A 15,696-nucleotide genomic window follows, 5' to 3' on the forward strand; every position below is an offset into this window, starting at 1 on the left:
GAAAGGCTTTGTTGTTCAGACCAAGTGAGAAGAGAAGTCGTGTAGTTATGAAGGCACATGCAATAAAAGGGTAGAAATCTCAAATTGCTAGAAGTAAATAGGTATAAGGCCAATGCTATGCAAATAAATGAAAGAAGAGAAGAAAATACAACTAATGAAGTAAACAAAGGAAAATCTCACGAATCCCCTTTGAGCCTTCCATTTTAACATAAACAATCAGGCATCTTGGAACCAAAGTGTATCAATCTCTGCTTATTCGTACCTTCAACATTCAATACCTTGATATCATTTCCAGAAGGCAATGAAATCCTCAATCAATTTCTCAGCGCCCGCAATCGAAAGCATTTCCTCCGGTGCAAAAACGCCCATGTCGATCTTGTCGCCGTGGTAGCGGAGTTCGATATCTATTGATGGCTGTAGAGAGGTTAGTCTTTCATCTTCTGAGATAACATCTTCTCTGTCAAAACTCACCAAGTACGCTCCATCCATCACATACTTCTTCACCATCGACTCATTTGGCTCATTATCCACAACTTCTGCTCTCGTGCCTAGATCTTGCACCGGCTTCCACTCTCCTCTGTCTTCGACAACTTCGCCTCGTGGTTCAAAGGCATTACCAGGCCTCAAGATATTGACGAAACAGTCAATCCTCACACCCGTCCACTCGAAGATCTGTTCCAGACTTGCAGAAACCATCTCCTTGTCCCCAATCTTCTGGATATCACTCTGCACATGTCTCGCAATATCTTCTATACTACGCTCCAGTGGCTTCTGGACGCACAATGGTAAGAGATTGAGTGTAGGCACTGCAAGTGACGACAAGTCAGGACCAAAAGGTGCCCGATTAGCGAGATAAATTCCAAAGACAACTTGTGGGACTGGGGCTCGATGGTTGACAGGGCGGGCACGGATCTTGGATATTGCTGCGAGGAAGAGTGCGTCAGTGCTGACGCCTATATCGCGGGCTAGCTCTCCGAGAGACTTGATGGGTGTGGATGGCTGGTAAACTTCTGTCCGTTTTCTGCTTGTTGGGATGATCGAGGGAGACTTGATTGGAAAGCTGGTGCCGAGATAAGATGTCCATTTCTCTTGAGTGACTGTCAATGGCGCAGCTGATAGTGACTGAGCTACGAACATTTTCGAATTCGGATGTGTCCGTTCTATTGTGATTCCGCGATAGAGAGCTTGTAGCTCGTCGATGATGATAGGAAGACTAACACCATCATAAAGAGCATGATGGAGAACCAACTTTACCCCCACTTCTGACTCCTCAATGTTCTCGACGACGAGATTTATTGGTGGCAGCCAAAGGTCTGCCCTTGATTTCCGAGTGTTTACTGACTTTTCTTGAGTTTTATAGATCACCTCGTTCGACGGATCCTTGAAAACGATCTGCAGAATCCGCGACTGTACTTCAATGAAGCCCGTCCGCAGGATATCGTGTCTCGCCAATAGATTCTTCCAAGCCTCCTCAAGCTTTACTTTCTCCAAGGGACCTTGTATCGCATACGTAAATGTCTGGTAGAACATCGCACCCTGCGAGACCTGCCATTGGCGAATCATATATTGCTCCCCAGCTGTGGCAGGCATGAAATAGTGGATGTTGCCCACTTCTTGCTCAATAATCGCCAATAGAGCATCCAAGTCGAGATCAGAAGTGGATTCAGCGACGACTTTGTCTACATCGAGAGAAGTCTCGGCCTCAGACACTGACGAATGAGCAGCTTTTGCCATTGCGGATATCGTCTGCTCTCTCATAATATCTGAGACGCTTAGCTTGATTCCAGAAGTCTTTAGTAGTGCTGGTAATTTGAGAATGGAGATCGAGTCAAGACCAATGTGGAATATTGTCGAGTCTTTGCAGATCGAGTCTTCTGGGACATCAGAGAGAGTATGAAGTGCACCTCGTATGCTGAGCTCGGTACTTGTCCATTCTGTATCAATCGCACTAGTTTCTTGAGCTGTTGTCGTTTTCTTAGGATCCTCCTTGGCTTTAAAAGCTGGTAGTCCACACACGGAAATACCGTTCTTTGCAGAACTGATCGTCTGAGTCTCAGGAGCTGATACGATTCTTTGCAGCACTTTATCCAAGGAATCGAGAATACTTTCAGTCTCCGTTTTGTCTCTTGCAATGGCCTTACATGCCGTAGTCCAAGAGATATATTTATCATCCATAATCTCCATCTCGACGCAAACCGGGACCTCCACATCCGAGGAACTGTAGACGGAATTATACAGCTTGCCATCCTCCTTTGTCTGGTGACGACCTTGATATATGAACAGTGTATCAAATAGTGTCGCATCCTTAGACGCTGCTGAGTCTTGTCTACTGGCAAGTGCATACGCTTGAGCAGTGCCCAGGGGGAAGTGTTGATACTGGCGCGTGGTGTCGCTCATGTCTTGCATATATCTCAACATATCTGCCAGGCTACCGTGGATGACAGAGCGCACGGCGACCGTGTTCATGAGTGGAAACATGACAGTGCTGGCCTCTTCGGAGTCACGACACGAGAGGACAGATCCGAAAACAACGTCGAGCTGACCCATGAGCCGCGAAAGAACGAGAGCCCAGCACGTCTGGCCCAGGGTTTGAAGCGTGATTCTTGCTGTCTTGCACAGGATCTCAATGTCCTTGAGAGGGACTTGAGATCGACGGTCCAGCCTTGTGCTCAATTTCAAATCATCAATTTCAACCGACTCTTTCCGTGGGAATTTTGCAAGAGGTAGGTTCGACAATGTGGTCCTCCAGAATTTCTTGGCGTCTTCTGTAGTTGACTGGAAGACCTCGTGTAAGAACGGCATGAAATCTGGCCGCGACGATAATTGCCCATTGTATGCTTTCTGAATATCTTCATGAATTGATCGCAGAGAGGTACCATCATACAAGGCGTGAGATATAGCGATCGCCAGGTGCTTTGAAGTGTCTGCTTGAATAAAGCGAACTTGCAGCAACCGTTGATCTTCAGCTGCAAGTCTGGCCGATTCCGTCTCAAAGGTCCTCATAGAGTCCGCAAAGCTTTGCCCTTCCTCCAGAGTAGTGATGTCTGAAGAGATACACCTAGATTGCTGTTCAGGACTGTGCACCATCTGGGCAAAGCTGACTGCTGCCTTTGGATCATCCACCTCCACAAAGGACGTCCTCAGAATAGACGATTGCTCGACTACGCGCCTGATCGCATCTCTCAATCTCTCCAATTCAACACCCTCGCTCAGCTCAAAGCCATCGACGTTAAAGTACCTCTTGTATCCCGACTTCACCATCTCGTTCACCATACTCTGCTGTAATGGTGTCGCTGGCAAGACGGCCTCAACATTAATTGGAAGCTTATCTTTGCTTTTGAGATATCTCGTCAGATCTTGACTCATCTGCAACAGCGATTGACCAGTCGCAGTCTCTGGGCTGCTGATCTTAGCAGAAATATCGAGGGCGATGTTGGCAATTGTCTGGCTTTTAACGATAACACTGACGGGTATGTCTATGCCTCGCTTTTTTAGTCGAGAAGCAAGTTTGATGACATCGATGCTGTCTAGTCCGAGCTCGAAGATTGAGGAACCTTCTTTGATGCTATCTTCAGCGAGGTTGGCAAGTGCTGCGACCTCTGATCTGATGGTTTTGGCCTTTTCTGTCCATGTGAAGCTGTCTTTTTGTGCATCACCGACCCCGAATTTAGCTGTAGGCGCGGCTTTGATTCGACATTGTACTTCATTATTGTCACCCAGGCCTGAAATGAGGTTCTCTCCTGAACTTTCAAGCATGTCAACCATCGCCTTCTCAAATTGCTGAAGAAGGTCCACTGCTGTTGAATTTGTGATAGCCGTGCCTTGAGCCACGATAGTCAAAGAAAGCTTGCTGCTGTCTGAGCTCAATACAGCCTCGAAAGCCAACGGATACTGCTCTAGGTTAGCTTCACTTCCAGCAACTGGAGGACAAATATGAACTCACATCAGCGACCATCTCATCCTGAACTTCTCGCCACAAACCCTCCGCAAATCCTTCATCCTCCTCCTCCGGTCTCTGAAACACAAACAACGTATCAAAAAGACTTTGTCCCGGCCTGGCACCACTCCATCTCTGGATATCCTTCAATGGTGTATGCTGGAAGTCCTGCATTTGCATGTTAAACTCATGGCATTTTGTCACTAGCTCGGATGACTTGTCACCGGGTTGAAGTGAGATGTGGAATGGAACAGTGTTAAATAGCGGACCGATGACTTGATGTGCGCCGTCAAAATCAATGGCGCGGCCTGATGTAACAATGCCGATTGTGAGATTCGTTGAGGCGATGGTCGGGAGCACTGAGACCCATGCTGCTTGTACCAAGGCTTGAGGAGTGACGCCAAGCTGTTTCCGTAGAGAATCAAACCCAGTGAGGTTGTTCACAGTACTAGTTGCAATTATGTCGGCTGTTGATTTGTGATCGTCGGGCACTTGATTAGGAGACCAGTCTTTAAATTGCGATATCCAGAACTCTTTGGCTCCTGGATCCTTCGCAAGAGGTCCGTACGGGAGGAGGGATGTGAAGGAAGGGCCATATTCGATTGATTCCTGCTCATGATATTCGTCTACCACGCGGCGGAGGAGCATTGTCAGACTGTTCCCGTCGTATAGTCCGTGGAACATCTGTAATCTCATAGTGCGTCCGTCCAAAGTAAGATTATATGGAGTTTTCAAAGCAGATGCTTTCTCTTCCGTATCATAGTCGATAGACTGAGCGTATGCAGAGTCTTCTCCTTTGCGCAATACAACTTGTGCAAAACCGTCATCAGTAGCCACAAACTTCATCCTCAAGATCTCAAGTCTTTCGATAACTCTGTTCCAAGCAGCAACCAATTTCTCCAAGTCAACAACTTCATCAAGCTTAAACTCGAACTTGTTAAAGTAAAGCGCCGTATGGCTCTCCAAGAAGCGGTAGATCATTCCCTCCTGTACCGGCGTGCAAGGGACTATCGTCTCAACCTCAGCACTCTCGAGTCCTAACTCTTGGCATACATATACCATATGTCTCTGCTCAAAGGCAGCAATACTTTGTGCTGCTGCAACGTAGGCATTCTCCTTCCCCTGATCAGCTTCGGTGCCTTCAAGGACGGCTCGGACGAGTGCTTTCATGGAGGGATTATTCTTGACAAGAGAAAGCTTGGCCTTCTTCAATCCAGCGTTTTGTAAAGCTCGCGCGAAGCCAATTATGGAGATAGAATCTATTCCCAGCTCGAATATCGTCGTTCCACCCGTCAAGGTTCCATTTTCGATTTGTAGGACTTTGCCAATGGTGTCGATGACTTGCTGCTCGCTATCGGACCACATATCGGAACTTTGGCCAGCTTGGCTCAGTCTCTGTAGATCCTCGACTTTGAACTCATCATACATGGCCGCAAGTTGCTTGGAATCAGCTTTATTATTCGCATTAAGTGGTAGAGCTTTGATGGGAATGAAATGCGTAGGAACCATATATACAGGCAGGCGAGACTTGCAGGCATCTCTCATCGCTGAGATTGGAGTATTATCACTGTCATAATGTGAACTCGTGACAAAGAATGTGACCAACTGCTCTTTCTGTTGCGTGCTATGTTTGAGCACCAGGGTGACGACTTCTTCGATACCATCAACACCTTTCTTGATGACTTCGTTAATCTCGGTGAGTTCCAGACGTTGGCCTCGCAGTTTGACCTGATCGTCGGCTCGGCCTAGGAATATGAAGCTTCCATCGTGAAGGATCCGTACGAGATCTCCTGTCCGATATACGCGTTCGTCAAAGGACTTCAAGGTGGGAAACCGCTCAGCTGTCAGATCTGGGCGATTGAGATAACCCTTTCCAACCAACTTGCCAGAGACACATAGCTCGCCAATACCACCGCGTAGTACAGGGAGCTCAGTGCCGGGCTTGAGTACGAATGTTCCAACATTGATGTATGCAGGACCAATATTTGACGGCTTGCCATTTTTCGGAACACGAGGGTACATCGTGCAACCAATAGTCGCCTCGGTTGGTCCGTAGCCATTGTAGATACAGGCATACTCGCCCCACACATCCAGAATTTCTTGCTTGAGTTGTTCTCCTCCTGTGATGAAAGCTCCTTTACACAGTGTAGGTACGTCTTTTGGATGAATCAGCCGAGCAAGACTGGGTGTGAGATCGATGTGAGTGATTCCCAGTTGTTGAATTGCACCCGTGATGTCTTCGAAAATCAGATCTCGTGGAGCTGACGCGACACATATGCCTACGCTCCAACTCCAAAACTGTTCCATGACACTAACATCGAAGTGGAACGAGGCAAACTGTAGGTATTTAGAGTTTTTATCCCAGTGACCAGCAAATAAGCAAGAGAAAGCGAGCATGAATTGAACTGTATTCTCGTGGGTGATCAAGCAGCCCTTTGGTGTACCGGTGGTTCCAGAGGTGTAAAGACAGTACGAGACATCTTCAGGAGTGATATCGCGAAGTAATTTGGGCTGTTCAGAGGAGCAGTCAACAAGAACATCTGACGAGTCCAGGTTAATGATCATGTCTCCGTTCAACATCTGCTTCATGTTCTGACCAGGCTTGCCAGCGGTAACCACCATCCTGGCTCCAGAGTCTTCCACAATGAATTTCAAACGATCTCCTGGCGCATTGGGATCGAGTGCTACATACGCACACCCCGCTTTTAAGATACCAATGATAGCAAAAGACGCCTCTGCGCACTTATCAAAGCAGATTGCAACCATCTGTCCAGGCTGGAGGTTCCTCTGTAGCAGCATGTTGGCGATTTTGTTTGCTTCCTGGTTGAGTTGGCTGTACGTCCATGATTTACTTTTGAAAGTTTCTGGGTTGAGACTTGTAGCAAACTCCAGGGCTTGTCTGCCAGGAAAGTCGCGAGCACCGAGCTCTACGAATTCGTGAAGTAGGGTGACCGGACCGGGCAACTCTTTCTCCTCCGCAGCCGTGATGGATAGCAGTGATTCTGATGTATGCGGAGCCACGTCGCATGGATTATGAGGATTTTGAAGTATATCAAAGAGTAATGCGTCATACTGCTTTAACAGCAGCTCAGCATGTTCGACCGGGATGAGGTCTTGTCTGAAAGTTAACCGAAGCGTCACCTCGTCATTTCTCGTTGGCTGAATTTCCAAAGAAACTGCATAATCCACGGATGCTTCTTCTTTAAAAACTGTCCATGGCACTTTCCCTTCCTCACCACCATCTGGGAGCTTCTGATATGCGAAAAGAGTATCGAAGATCTTGCCTTCCGGATAGCCAGCCCACCTTTGAATGGAGGTTAGGGGTGTGAACTGGTGCTTGTGGAGCAACGCATTAGATTCCATGGTTCGGGATAGCAGCTCTTTGTTGGTTCCAGTGATGTTGCATCTTACTGGAAGGGTAACAATGCTTGGGAATGAAATATGATCCGCATTCTCATGAACTGATCGCCCTGAGAGAGTCATTCCGAAAGTCGTCGAATTCTCGCCAATGTAGAAGAATAGAAGTCTAGCCCACGTTGCCTGAGTGGCTGCTTGAACAGTGACTCCGTCCCTGCGACACATTTCTTCTAGCTTAGAAGAGGACAGTTGTGAGGTGAGTTCCTCAACAGCACTACTTAAGTCCGATCCCCGAAGTGGCGTGAGGTCAGGAAATCGATTTACGATAATCTTGTTTTCTTCTTTCTCCCAAAATAATTCCTTCCCATTAATGTTTTTCTCCGATTCTTGTAATATCGCACCAAGGAGTGGAGCCACCGGAGATCGAACGGTAGGATTTTGGGTTGCGTATGTTTGTGCTACGTCTGACAGAAGCATCTGGATTGATTGTGCATCATAAAGAGCGTGATGTGCTGTGAAGCGGAGGATGTTGGCACCATGTTCTTTAAAGAGGCTCAAACTCCATGGCATTTTGAGTAAGTCTTCGGCGCTGGAAGCTTGAACCGCCTCGATGCTTTCATACCAAGGCAATTGATAGCCTGCTTTTGTTCGGACAACCATCACGAATGGATGCTTCGGATCCTCTGTTGATGCAAATGCTGTTCGAAGCATTTCATTGTTCTCACACACGGCGTGCCAGGCGTTCTTGAGCTGGAGTATAGACAATTCACTAGGAAGCTGGAACCAGAGACTGTTCACGTACTCGAGGCCTTCGGAATGTAGTGTCTGAGCGAGCATGCCTTTCTGGACGGATGTGCATGGGAGTACCGCTTCAACCTTTTCTGGCTCCAAACCAATCCTCGAGCAGGCGAGATCTCGGTACTTCTCATCAAACGCTCCAAAGTCGAATGATATTGCCTCAGCATTGTCCCATTTCGATCCAGACAAGAAACTGTTGAGCTTAGCAATGGTTGGGTTCTCCAGGATGTCGCTGGCCAGAACCTTGTGACCCTGTTTCCGGAGGCGAGCTGCTACCTGTACTGTGCTGATACTGTCTAGGCCAAGTCTGAAGATACTCATGTCTCTTGTGATATTCTCGGAAGATACGTCTGTGAAGTTCGATATGACGTCCCGTAGCTCCAACTCCTCTGAGGAGAACGATTGGAATGATGTTTCCAGCCTCGATTCTTGCGCCTTCGACTTCTCCCTACTGTCCATCTTTGCAAAAATCTTGTTCTTCACAGTAGGGGACAGAATTTGATGACGCGGATTTTCCAAGGCCGCTCGAAGCTTCTCATCGAAAGCTTCTAGAAGAGCAAGTGCGTCTTCTTCTGAAATGACAGATGTGTATGAATGCAAAATAATTTCGAGGGTATCATCGCTATGCTTGGGTACTACTTCGCACACGAGAGGGAAATCCATCGCACCACTGTCGTCCATGATGGACCAAATGGACGAATCGAGATCTCGTTGCGGTTGCTGCAAAATAAAAAGGGTATCGAAAATGCGAGAGCCATCAGAGCTTAATTGAGACTGGATGCGGCGTAGTGGCGTCAGTTGGAAGGGAAGAGATTCGGCGTTGAAAGTTTGGAAATTCCGGAAGGCCTCTAGATATGAGGTTTTGTGGATGTGTTGGAGTCGGACCGGGATCGTGTTGAAGCATGGAGCGACGAGGCGCTCGATGCCGTCTACAGGCATAGTACGCCCGCTGACAACGTTGCCGAAACAGATGTCAGTGTCGTACAGTTGCTCTGCTAGAAGTGCTGCCCAAGCTGTTTGACAATTTGCTAAGAGCGAAGTACTGTGTTTCCGAGTACTGTTCTCAATCCACCTGAGAGAAGCTTTCCCATTACATCGCTGGATGCGAGTAGGACTCTCATTCGTCTGAAGCTTCGGACTGCCTTGATTGCTTTCGAGTTTTGAGAAGCGACAGCCACGTAATTTCGAGGCCCAGAACTGATCGGCCGCGTTCAAGTCCAATGCCACCACTGATCTCAGGAACGGAGCAAAAGAAACAGCAGTTGAGAGATCCTCATCATGGTACAGTTTCTCAATCTCTGCAAAAAGTATCTCAAGAGCTACCCCGTCGTAGAGAGCATGGTGCATAGATATTACAAGCTGCGTCCTTTCCGGTGACTTTATCAACCTCAGTGCGTACGGCGGGTCGAAGTCCTTTGGCAATTTCACATCAACAACAGACATTGTTGAAGTAAACTTCAGATCGTAATCACTAAGGACAACTTGAACGAAAGGATACTGTTTCATATCCGTGGCTAAGAAACAAGTCCGCAGGATCTCATGTCGCCGGACCATTTCCCGCCAGCATCTTTCCAGCTTTGAGGCATTACCACGAATGTCCAAGGCCACGAAGTTGTCGTATAGCTTTTCAGACGAAGCCTCTGCTGCCGATAGCATGGCTTCTTGCAGTGGTGTACAAGGAACAATAATCTGCACGCTTTTACCAGCACGCTTGAAACTGGCTATCGTTGCCTCGACGAAGTCTTCGTCAAATCCAAAGTCTCCATTTTCCGTGGCGGGGATTTGAACTCTCTCGGTGTCTTTATGTTGAGAGGATAGTCTCTCTGCTAGCCTTATGACAGAAGGGAACGTCAAGATGTCTGATATGTTCACTCGATAGGGTATCTGCTTAGTGAGGGTTTTGGACAGCTGGATCGCGGATATCGAGTCGATACCGAGGCTGAAGAAAGATGTATCAGGACCAACATCGCCTAGTGGTAATTGAACCACTTCAGAAACACACTGTGCTATGGAGTTTTCGGTCTCTGTCCATACGTGATCAGAAGTAGGTGTAGATGCTTGTGATGTCTGGTCGAGGTAGCCAACATCAAGGAGGTTGAAATGCTTGATCAGAAGCCGCTTATCAATCTTTCCTTGTGAAGTCGACGGCATGAAAGATATAGGAATGACAGCTGATGGGATCATGTATGCTGGAAGCGCCGAGTTCAAAGTCTTATACAGCCTAGCAATCACTCCTAATTCGGGATTTAGACATTTTAAGTCTTCAGTCCCAGCTCGACCAGAAGTCCAGAAACATACGAGGCGCTGCGAATTGTCCTTATCGTTGTTGATGACCATTGTGACACAGTCTGCCACTTCTTCCGACCGAAGGATGATACTGTTTATCTCCCCCAGCTCAACCCTTTGTCCCCGAAGCTTGACCTGGTCGTCTTTTCGTCCAGTAAAAGCAAGGGATCCATCGGGCATTAGGCGCCCAAAATCACCACTGCGGTACAGCTTTCCATATTCCGGGTGTTCAATGATTTTGCCAACCTCTTGAATGCGGTCCACGTACCCACGGAAGACTTGTGAGCCTCCAAAACAGAACTCCCCGATCCCACCACGAGGAACAGGAAGAAAATCCGGTCCAGGTGCGAGCACAAAGGCGGAAGTGTTCTTGAATGGCGGACCAATATTGTTGATCCTATCCAATTTTGTAACTCTTGGATTCACAGTGCATATGTTTGTTGTCTCGCTTGGGCCGTAGCCCTGCCATAGGCCTCTATCTGCCCAAGAATTGAACACCTTGGAGGTCACTCCTTCTCCAGCAGTGACTAGGAACTCCACTTTAGGGACATTTCGGGGGTCTATCAGAGCAGCCACAGTGGGCGTTAGACTCAAATGAGTCACCTTGAACAACCTGATAGCGTTCTCGATATCTCGAAATAAAACATCCTTGACGGCTGAGCAAATCGTTGCGCCCACTCGCCATGCAAAGAATATCTCGAACACCGATACATCGAATGCTTGGGAGCAAGACTGCAAGAATCGAGAGTCTTTTGCCGTAGGATAGAGCTCTTCAAGGACATCCAGATTGCTGAGAAGATTGCCTTGGGTAACAAGCACTCCTTTTGGTGTTCCGGTACTTCCTGAAGTGAAGACGCAATACGAGATCATATCCGACGAGGACCTCGAGGGTATATTGCTGACGGCAAATGAAGAAAGGTGGACTTCATCGATGTAGAGTACTTTGATAGATTTGAATAATCTAAAAAGAGGTCTGGATGACGATCTCGCCACCACAACCCTGACCTTTGCTTCTCGTAGAATATGCTCCAGTCGGTCATGGGGTACATCGGGAGTGAGAGGGAGGTAGCCAGAACCAAGTTTTGCTGTTGCAAGAACGGACGCGTAAAGATCGATCGATTTCTCCATACATATGCAAACAAGCTCATCTGGAAGAACGCCATACTCCTCCAGCAGGCAATTTCCAATTTGATTTGAGTACGAGTTGAGCTCAAAGTAAGATATACTCTCGACTATAATTGTTTCATTTTCAATCGATGTGGCAAAATCGATCGCGCGTCTCTCCGGTTCCCTGATGGCGATGATCTCAACTGAGCTTGAAAGCGTTCCACCTTTCAACTCCGTATCAGGCTTCTCGTTCTCAAGCGACGAGACGCTTTTATCGAGACAGTTGAAAATTGTTTCAAGTGAGGTTTTCGAATCCTCAATGATGGCTCGTGTAAGTTGTTCTACTTGTTGCAGCAGCATACGTACTTGCGACGCTGGGAGTAATGACTGCTGGAAATTCGCTTTCAACTCAATGTTTCCAAGGCCTGGAATAACTTCCAAAGTCAGATTGAATTCGAGGTTATCCACCGTATCAACGAGGATGACATGCTCTCGCTTGTGATCATAGCTGTGCAGAGTCTGTTGCCAGATGAGCAATGTGTCGAAGAGCAGCTGTCGAGGACTGACCCCACTTGTGGCTTTGATGTCACGCAGGGGAAGAGTGCTGTGTTCCAAATGCTTTCTGTTCGTCGAATGCAGCTCTTGGACTAAGTCTTGAACATTCGCGGAGGTTGAGAGGTCGATCCGAATTGGTAGTGTTGTAAGGCAGGGTCCTGCGATGTCTTCGATCCCTTCGATTGGAAGCGTTCGACCAGAGAAGACTGTCCCAAAGCAAATGTCGGAGGCGCCCACATATGAGCTCAGTACAAGAGCATATGCAGCTTGAAATAATGACTGTGGACTAGCTGACAGACGACGAGAAGCTGCCTCGATACTTGGCGTCGAAAGGGATGTCTGCAGCCGCTCAATAGCTAGCGAAGGAGGTGGAGATTCTTTTGAGTGGAAGTTGGGAATTTGAGCCACGTCCAAAAGGGCGAGATGATCTTTCCAATAGTCTTTCGAAGACCAGTTATCAGATGAGATGGGACCGTTCTGGTAGCACTCAACAATATCGGTAAATGGCGGGCGGCAGGGAAGCGAGGCGTTCGACAACAACGCATTGAGGTCATCAAGCAACAACTCAAGAGACCATGCATCGTATAGGGCATGGTGGATGTGGATCAAAACTCTTGTCATAGACTCTGCTTGTAGAATCTGGAATCGAATGGGGCGATGCAAAGAGATATCTTTGGACTCGTCAAATTCGTAGCGGAGAGTTTTCACAACTTCAATCTGGGAATCCTCCAACTCTCTCCAAATGATCTGCACATATCCATTGTGAGCATGGGGTTCCGCAAAACCAGTTTTCAGGATCGGATTAGAATCAGCCAGATCATGCAAGACTGAAATTACTTCTTCCACATCTGTAATGCCTGGTAGCTTTAGTTCAATCCAGTTTCGATATGCTTCTCGTTTCATGGCAGTTTCTGACAGCATTGCGGACTGAAGTGGCGTGCACTGTGACGTGTAGTCGACATCTTTCGCGTGGCCATTCAGCACAGTTTCAATCTTATGTCTGGTAGGAGCCACCTGGACTTTCTGTGCTGACGCAATATCCATGAAATTTTCGCAAAGCTCGACGAGTGACTCGAAGGTCTCGGCTTGTAGCACAGCAACAGCACTGACATTGAAGCCTGAGCCTCGCAATTTTGATGCTACCCGGATGGCAACAAGAGAGTCTAAGCCTGCAGCAGCAAGCCGAGTGCCCACTGAAAAGTCACCAAGAACTTCCTCAAGAACCCTTTTCACGATGCGTTCTGTTTTGGTAGATAGGGTTTGAGCATTCCCTGACGATGTTCGATGAGCTTGGTAGTCTGCTTCCAGCTTTTTCTTGTCCACCTTGCCAGACGGCAAATATGGGAAATTCTGCAGAAGTACGACCTCGCTCGGCACCATGAACTTTGGCAGCCACTTGGAACACGTCTCCATCACACTCCCAAACGTGATCGAATGGTCATCTGTCAAGGCAAACATTATGAGTACACCATTGAGCACAACAGCCACAACAGTCTTTAGACCAGAATGCTTGTAGGCTACCTCCTCAATCTCACCCAGTTCTACCCTTTGGCCACGAAGCTTCACCTGTCCAGCACTCATACGTCCAAGGATTTCAATGGTCCCATTCTCAAGCTGTCGTGCTTTATCACCAGTTCGGTAGTACTTCCTGCCATTGTAATGTACAAAGGCTGCCCTGTTCTGCTCTTCTCGGTTTAGATAACCTTGGGCAAGTTGTGGACCACCAAGAACTAGCTCACCAAGTTCACCAATGGGCAAGAACTGGAGGTTCGCAGCATCATCCACGGATGTGCTCGCAGCAGCAATGAAAGTTGAAACGGAAGCAAAAGGCATTCCAATATTTCCAGGCTTCGCATCTGCCTCCATTCTGGGATACACTGTACAATGAATAGCTGCCTCAGTCGGGCCATACATGCCATAGAGCATGTTAGACTGACTTTCAGATCCTCCAAACTCCTTAACAATGGGCGACGTGAGCATCTCTCCAATAGTCAAGAGAAGCTTCAGTCCAGGAGCGTTTGATCTCTTCTGGAGGAGGGAGCCGACAACAGTTGGTGTAAGCTCCGCCGCATCAACTTCCAATTCAGTCATCATCCCTGGGAGATCATTGAGAAGCTGGCTTCGTCCACAACCGACCAGGGTCGAACCTCGTATGAGTGGAAAGAAGATCTCGAATACTGAAACATCGAAAGATGGTGCAGCAAATTGGAGAAATCTATCGAAGCGAGGAATATGCATCTCATGTGCTAAGAGGGACTGTGAAACTGCCATATGGCTGACAGCGACACCTTTCGGGGTTCCACTCGATCCAGATGTGTACATCACGTACGAGATATCGTCCGGAGTTACATCACGTGTGGCAACTCTCCCCTTCACCAGCTCATACGTAATATCAGGGAACTCATCCACAAGGACAACGATTGGGCCATTTTCCCAAGTAACAGTATTCTCGAATTCCGGTGTTGTGATGATGAGGCTCGCTGAGACATCGCCGGCGACGAATTTGATGCGATCCTTAGGTGCATCGAGGTTGATAGGACAGAATGCGCCTCCTGACTGTAAAATGGCCAGCTGAGAAATGTACAAGCCTGGCGATTGAGGAAGTAGGATGGGAATAATATGTTGACGAGACAAATCGCTTGTTTGGGACTTCCTCAAGGACTTGCGAATTCGTGATTCCAAAGCTGCCACACAAAGTTGGATATCATGATAACTGTATCGTTTCCTGGTTCTGTTGCTGGTAAAGTCGATCGCGAGATTTTGGCTGTGCTTCTCCCATTGGATCAGCTTATGCAGGAGCCGGGGCCCTTCCAAAATTGAGGGAGGGTCATTGAGGATGGAAAGTCGTTCGGTCATAGCTGCCACGGAATTTAGATTTTCATGATTGAGCAAAATATATGGTCGGCAGAAATGATCGCTCGTTCGAAAAAGAAGGAGAAGAAGAGGTCGAATTAAATACCGACCGATATCTAAGATGGGAGCGTTGGCAAATGTCAAGAGTTCCTTCTAAGTCGCTTCACGTGCTCATCAAAGAGGTGTGGTAAAGTAGTGAAGGCTCCACCCGCTTGGAAATAGGATGAATCTTAGTGGTGAGTTCTTGCGATTCTGTCCATCAGTCAGTCACCTCCACCAGGTGTACGATATTGGTGTGTATTGCGGCCAACAGGACTGTGCTGCCCAAACGAAGGGCTTCGTGTCCTGCGCTTGTATTTGCTTCTTATGTTTGGAGTGGCATTGTCAGCAGTCGGAGGCGTGACTCGATTGCTGGGATAGCATCGGCCCGCCAGCGTCTTCGTGACGTACTGGCATCCTTGTGCATATCATATCATATCCGTGGGGGCGGCAGAAGATTTAGAAAGGCGCCGTTCGCCGTGAGCAAACTGACACTGCTCGCGGCTAGGCTTGTGGCAGCAAGATATCATGGCGCGGCGGCTTCAACTGGCAACGATTCAAGAACCACATCACTGGACTAATGGAGGAGAATGCTGCTGAGATGCATTCCTGTGCGGCCATCCGCGATGGGATACAGTAGAAAATGGAAGCCAACCTCTGAATGAGAGAGTATATGGCGAGTAAGTTGATCGTGGTGAATTGGGCTGATGCTTGGCTGAGTGGAGTTCAACCTGCTGTCAAGATTCTTTTGGTTTGAGATGAAG

General features: G+C 47.9%; 1 protein-coding gene across 1 annotated transcript; it reads right to left on the reverse strand.

The window, feature by feature from the left end:
* Window positions 1-70: 70 nt before the first annotated feature.
* ONS95_011138 (uncharacterized protein) lies at window positions 71-14,896 on the reverse strand (the record flags this gene model as incomplete). The annotated part of the gene is made up of 4 exons (XM_058504737.1): window positions 71-414; window positions 472-3,891; window positions 3,944-13,917; window positions 13,978-14,896. The coding sequence occupies 4 exons, from the start codon at window positions 14,894-14,896 to the stop codon at window positions 286-288; spliced, it is 14,442 nt and encodes a 4,813-aa protein (XP_058359293.1). The 3' UTR covers window positions 71-285.
* Window positions 14,897-15,696: the final 800 nt, after the last annotated feature.

This window comes from Cadophora gregata, assembly GCF_030347475.1.
Source record: "Cadophora gregata isolate MNR1 chromosome Unknown scaffold_5, whole genome shotgun sequence".
In the NCBI taxonomy this organism is placed as follows: domain Eukaryota; kingdom Fungi; phylum Ascomycota; class Leotiomycetes; order Helotiales; family Ploettnerulaceae; genus Cadophora; species Cadophora gregata.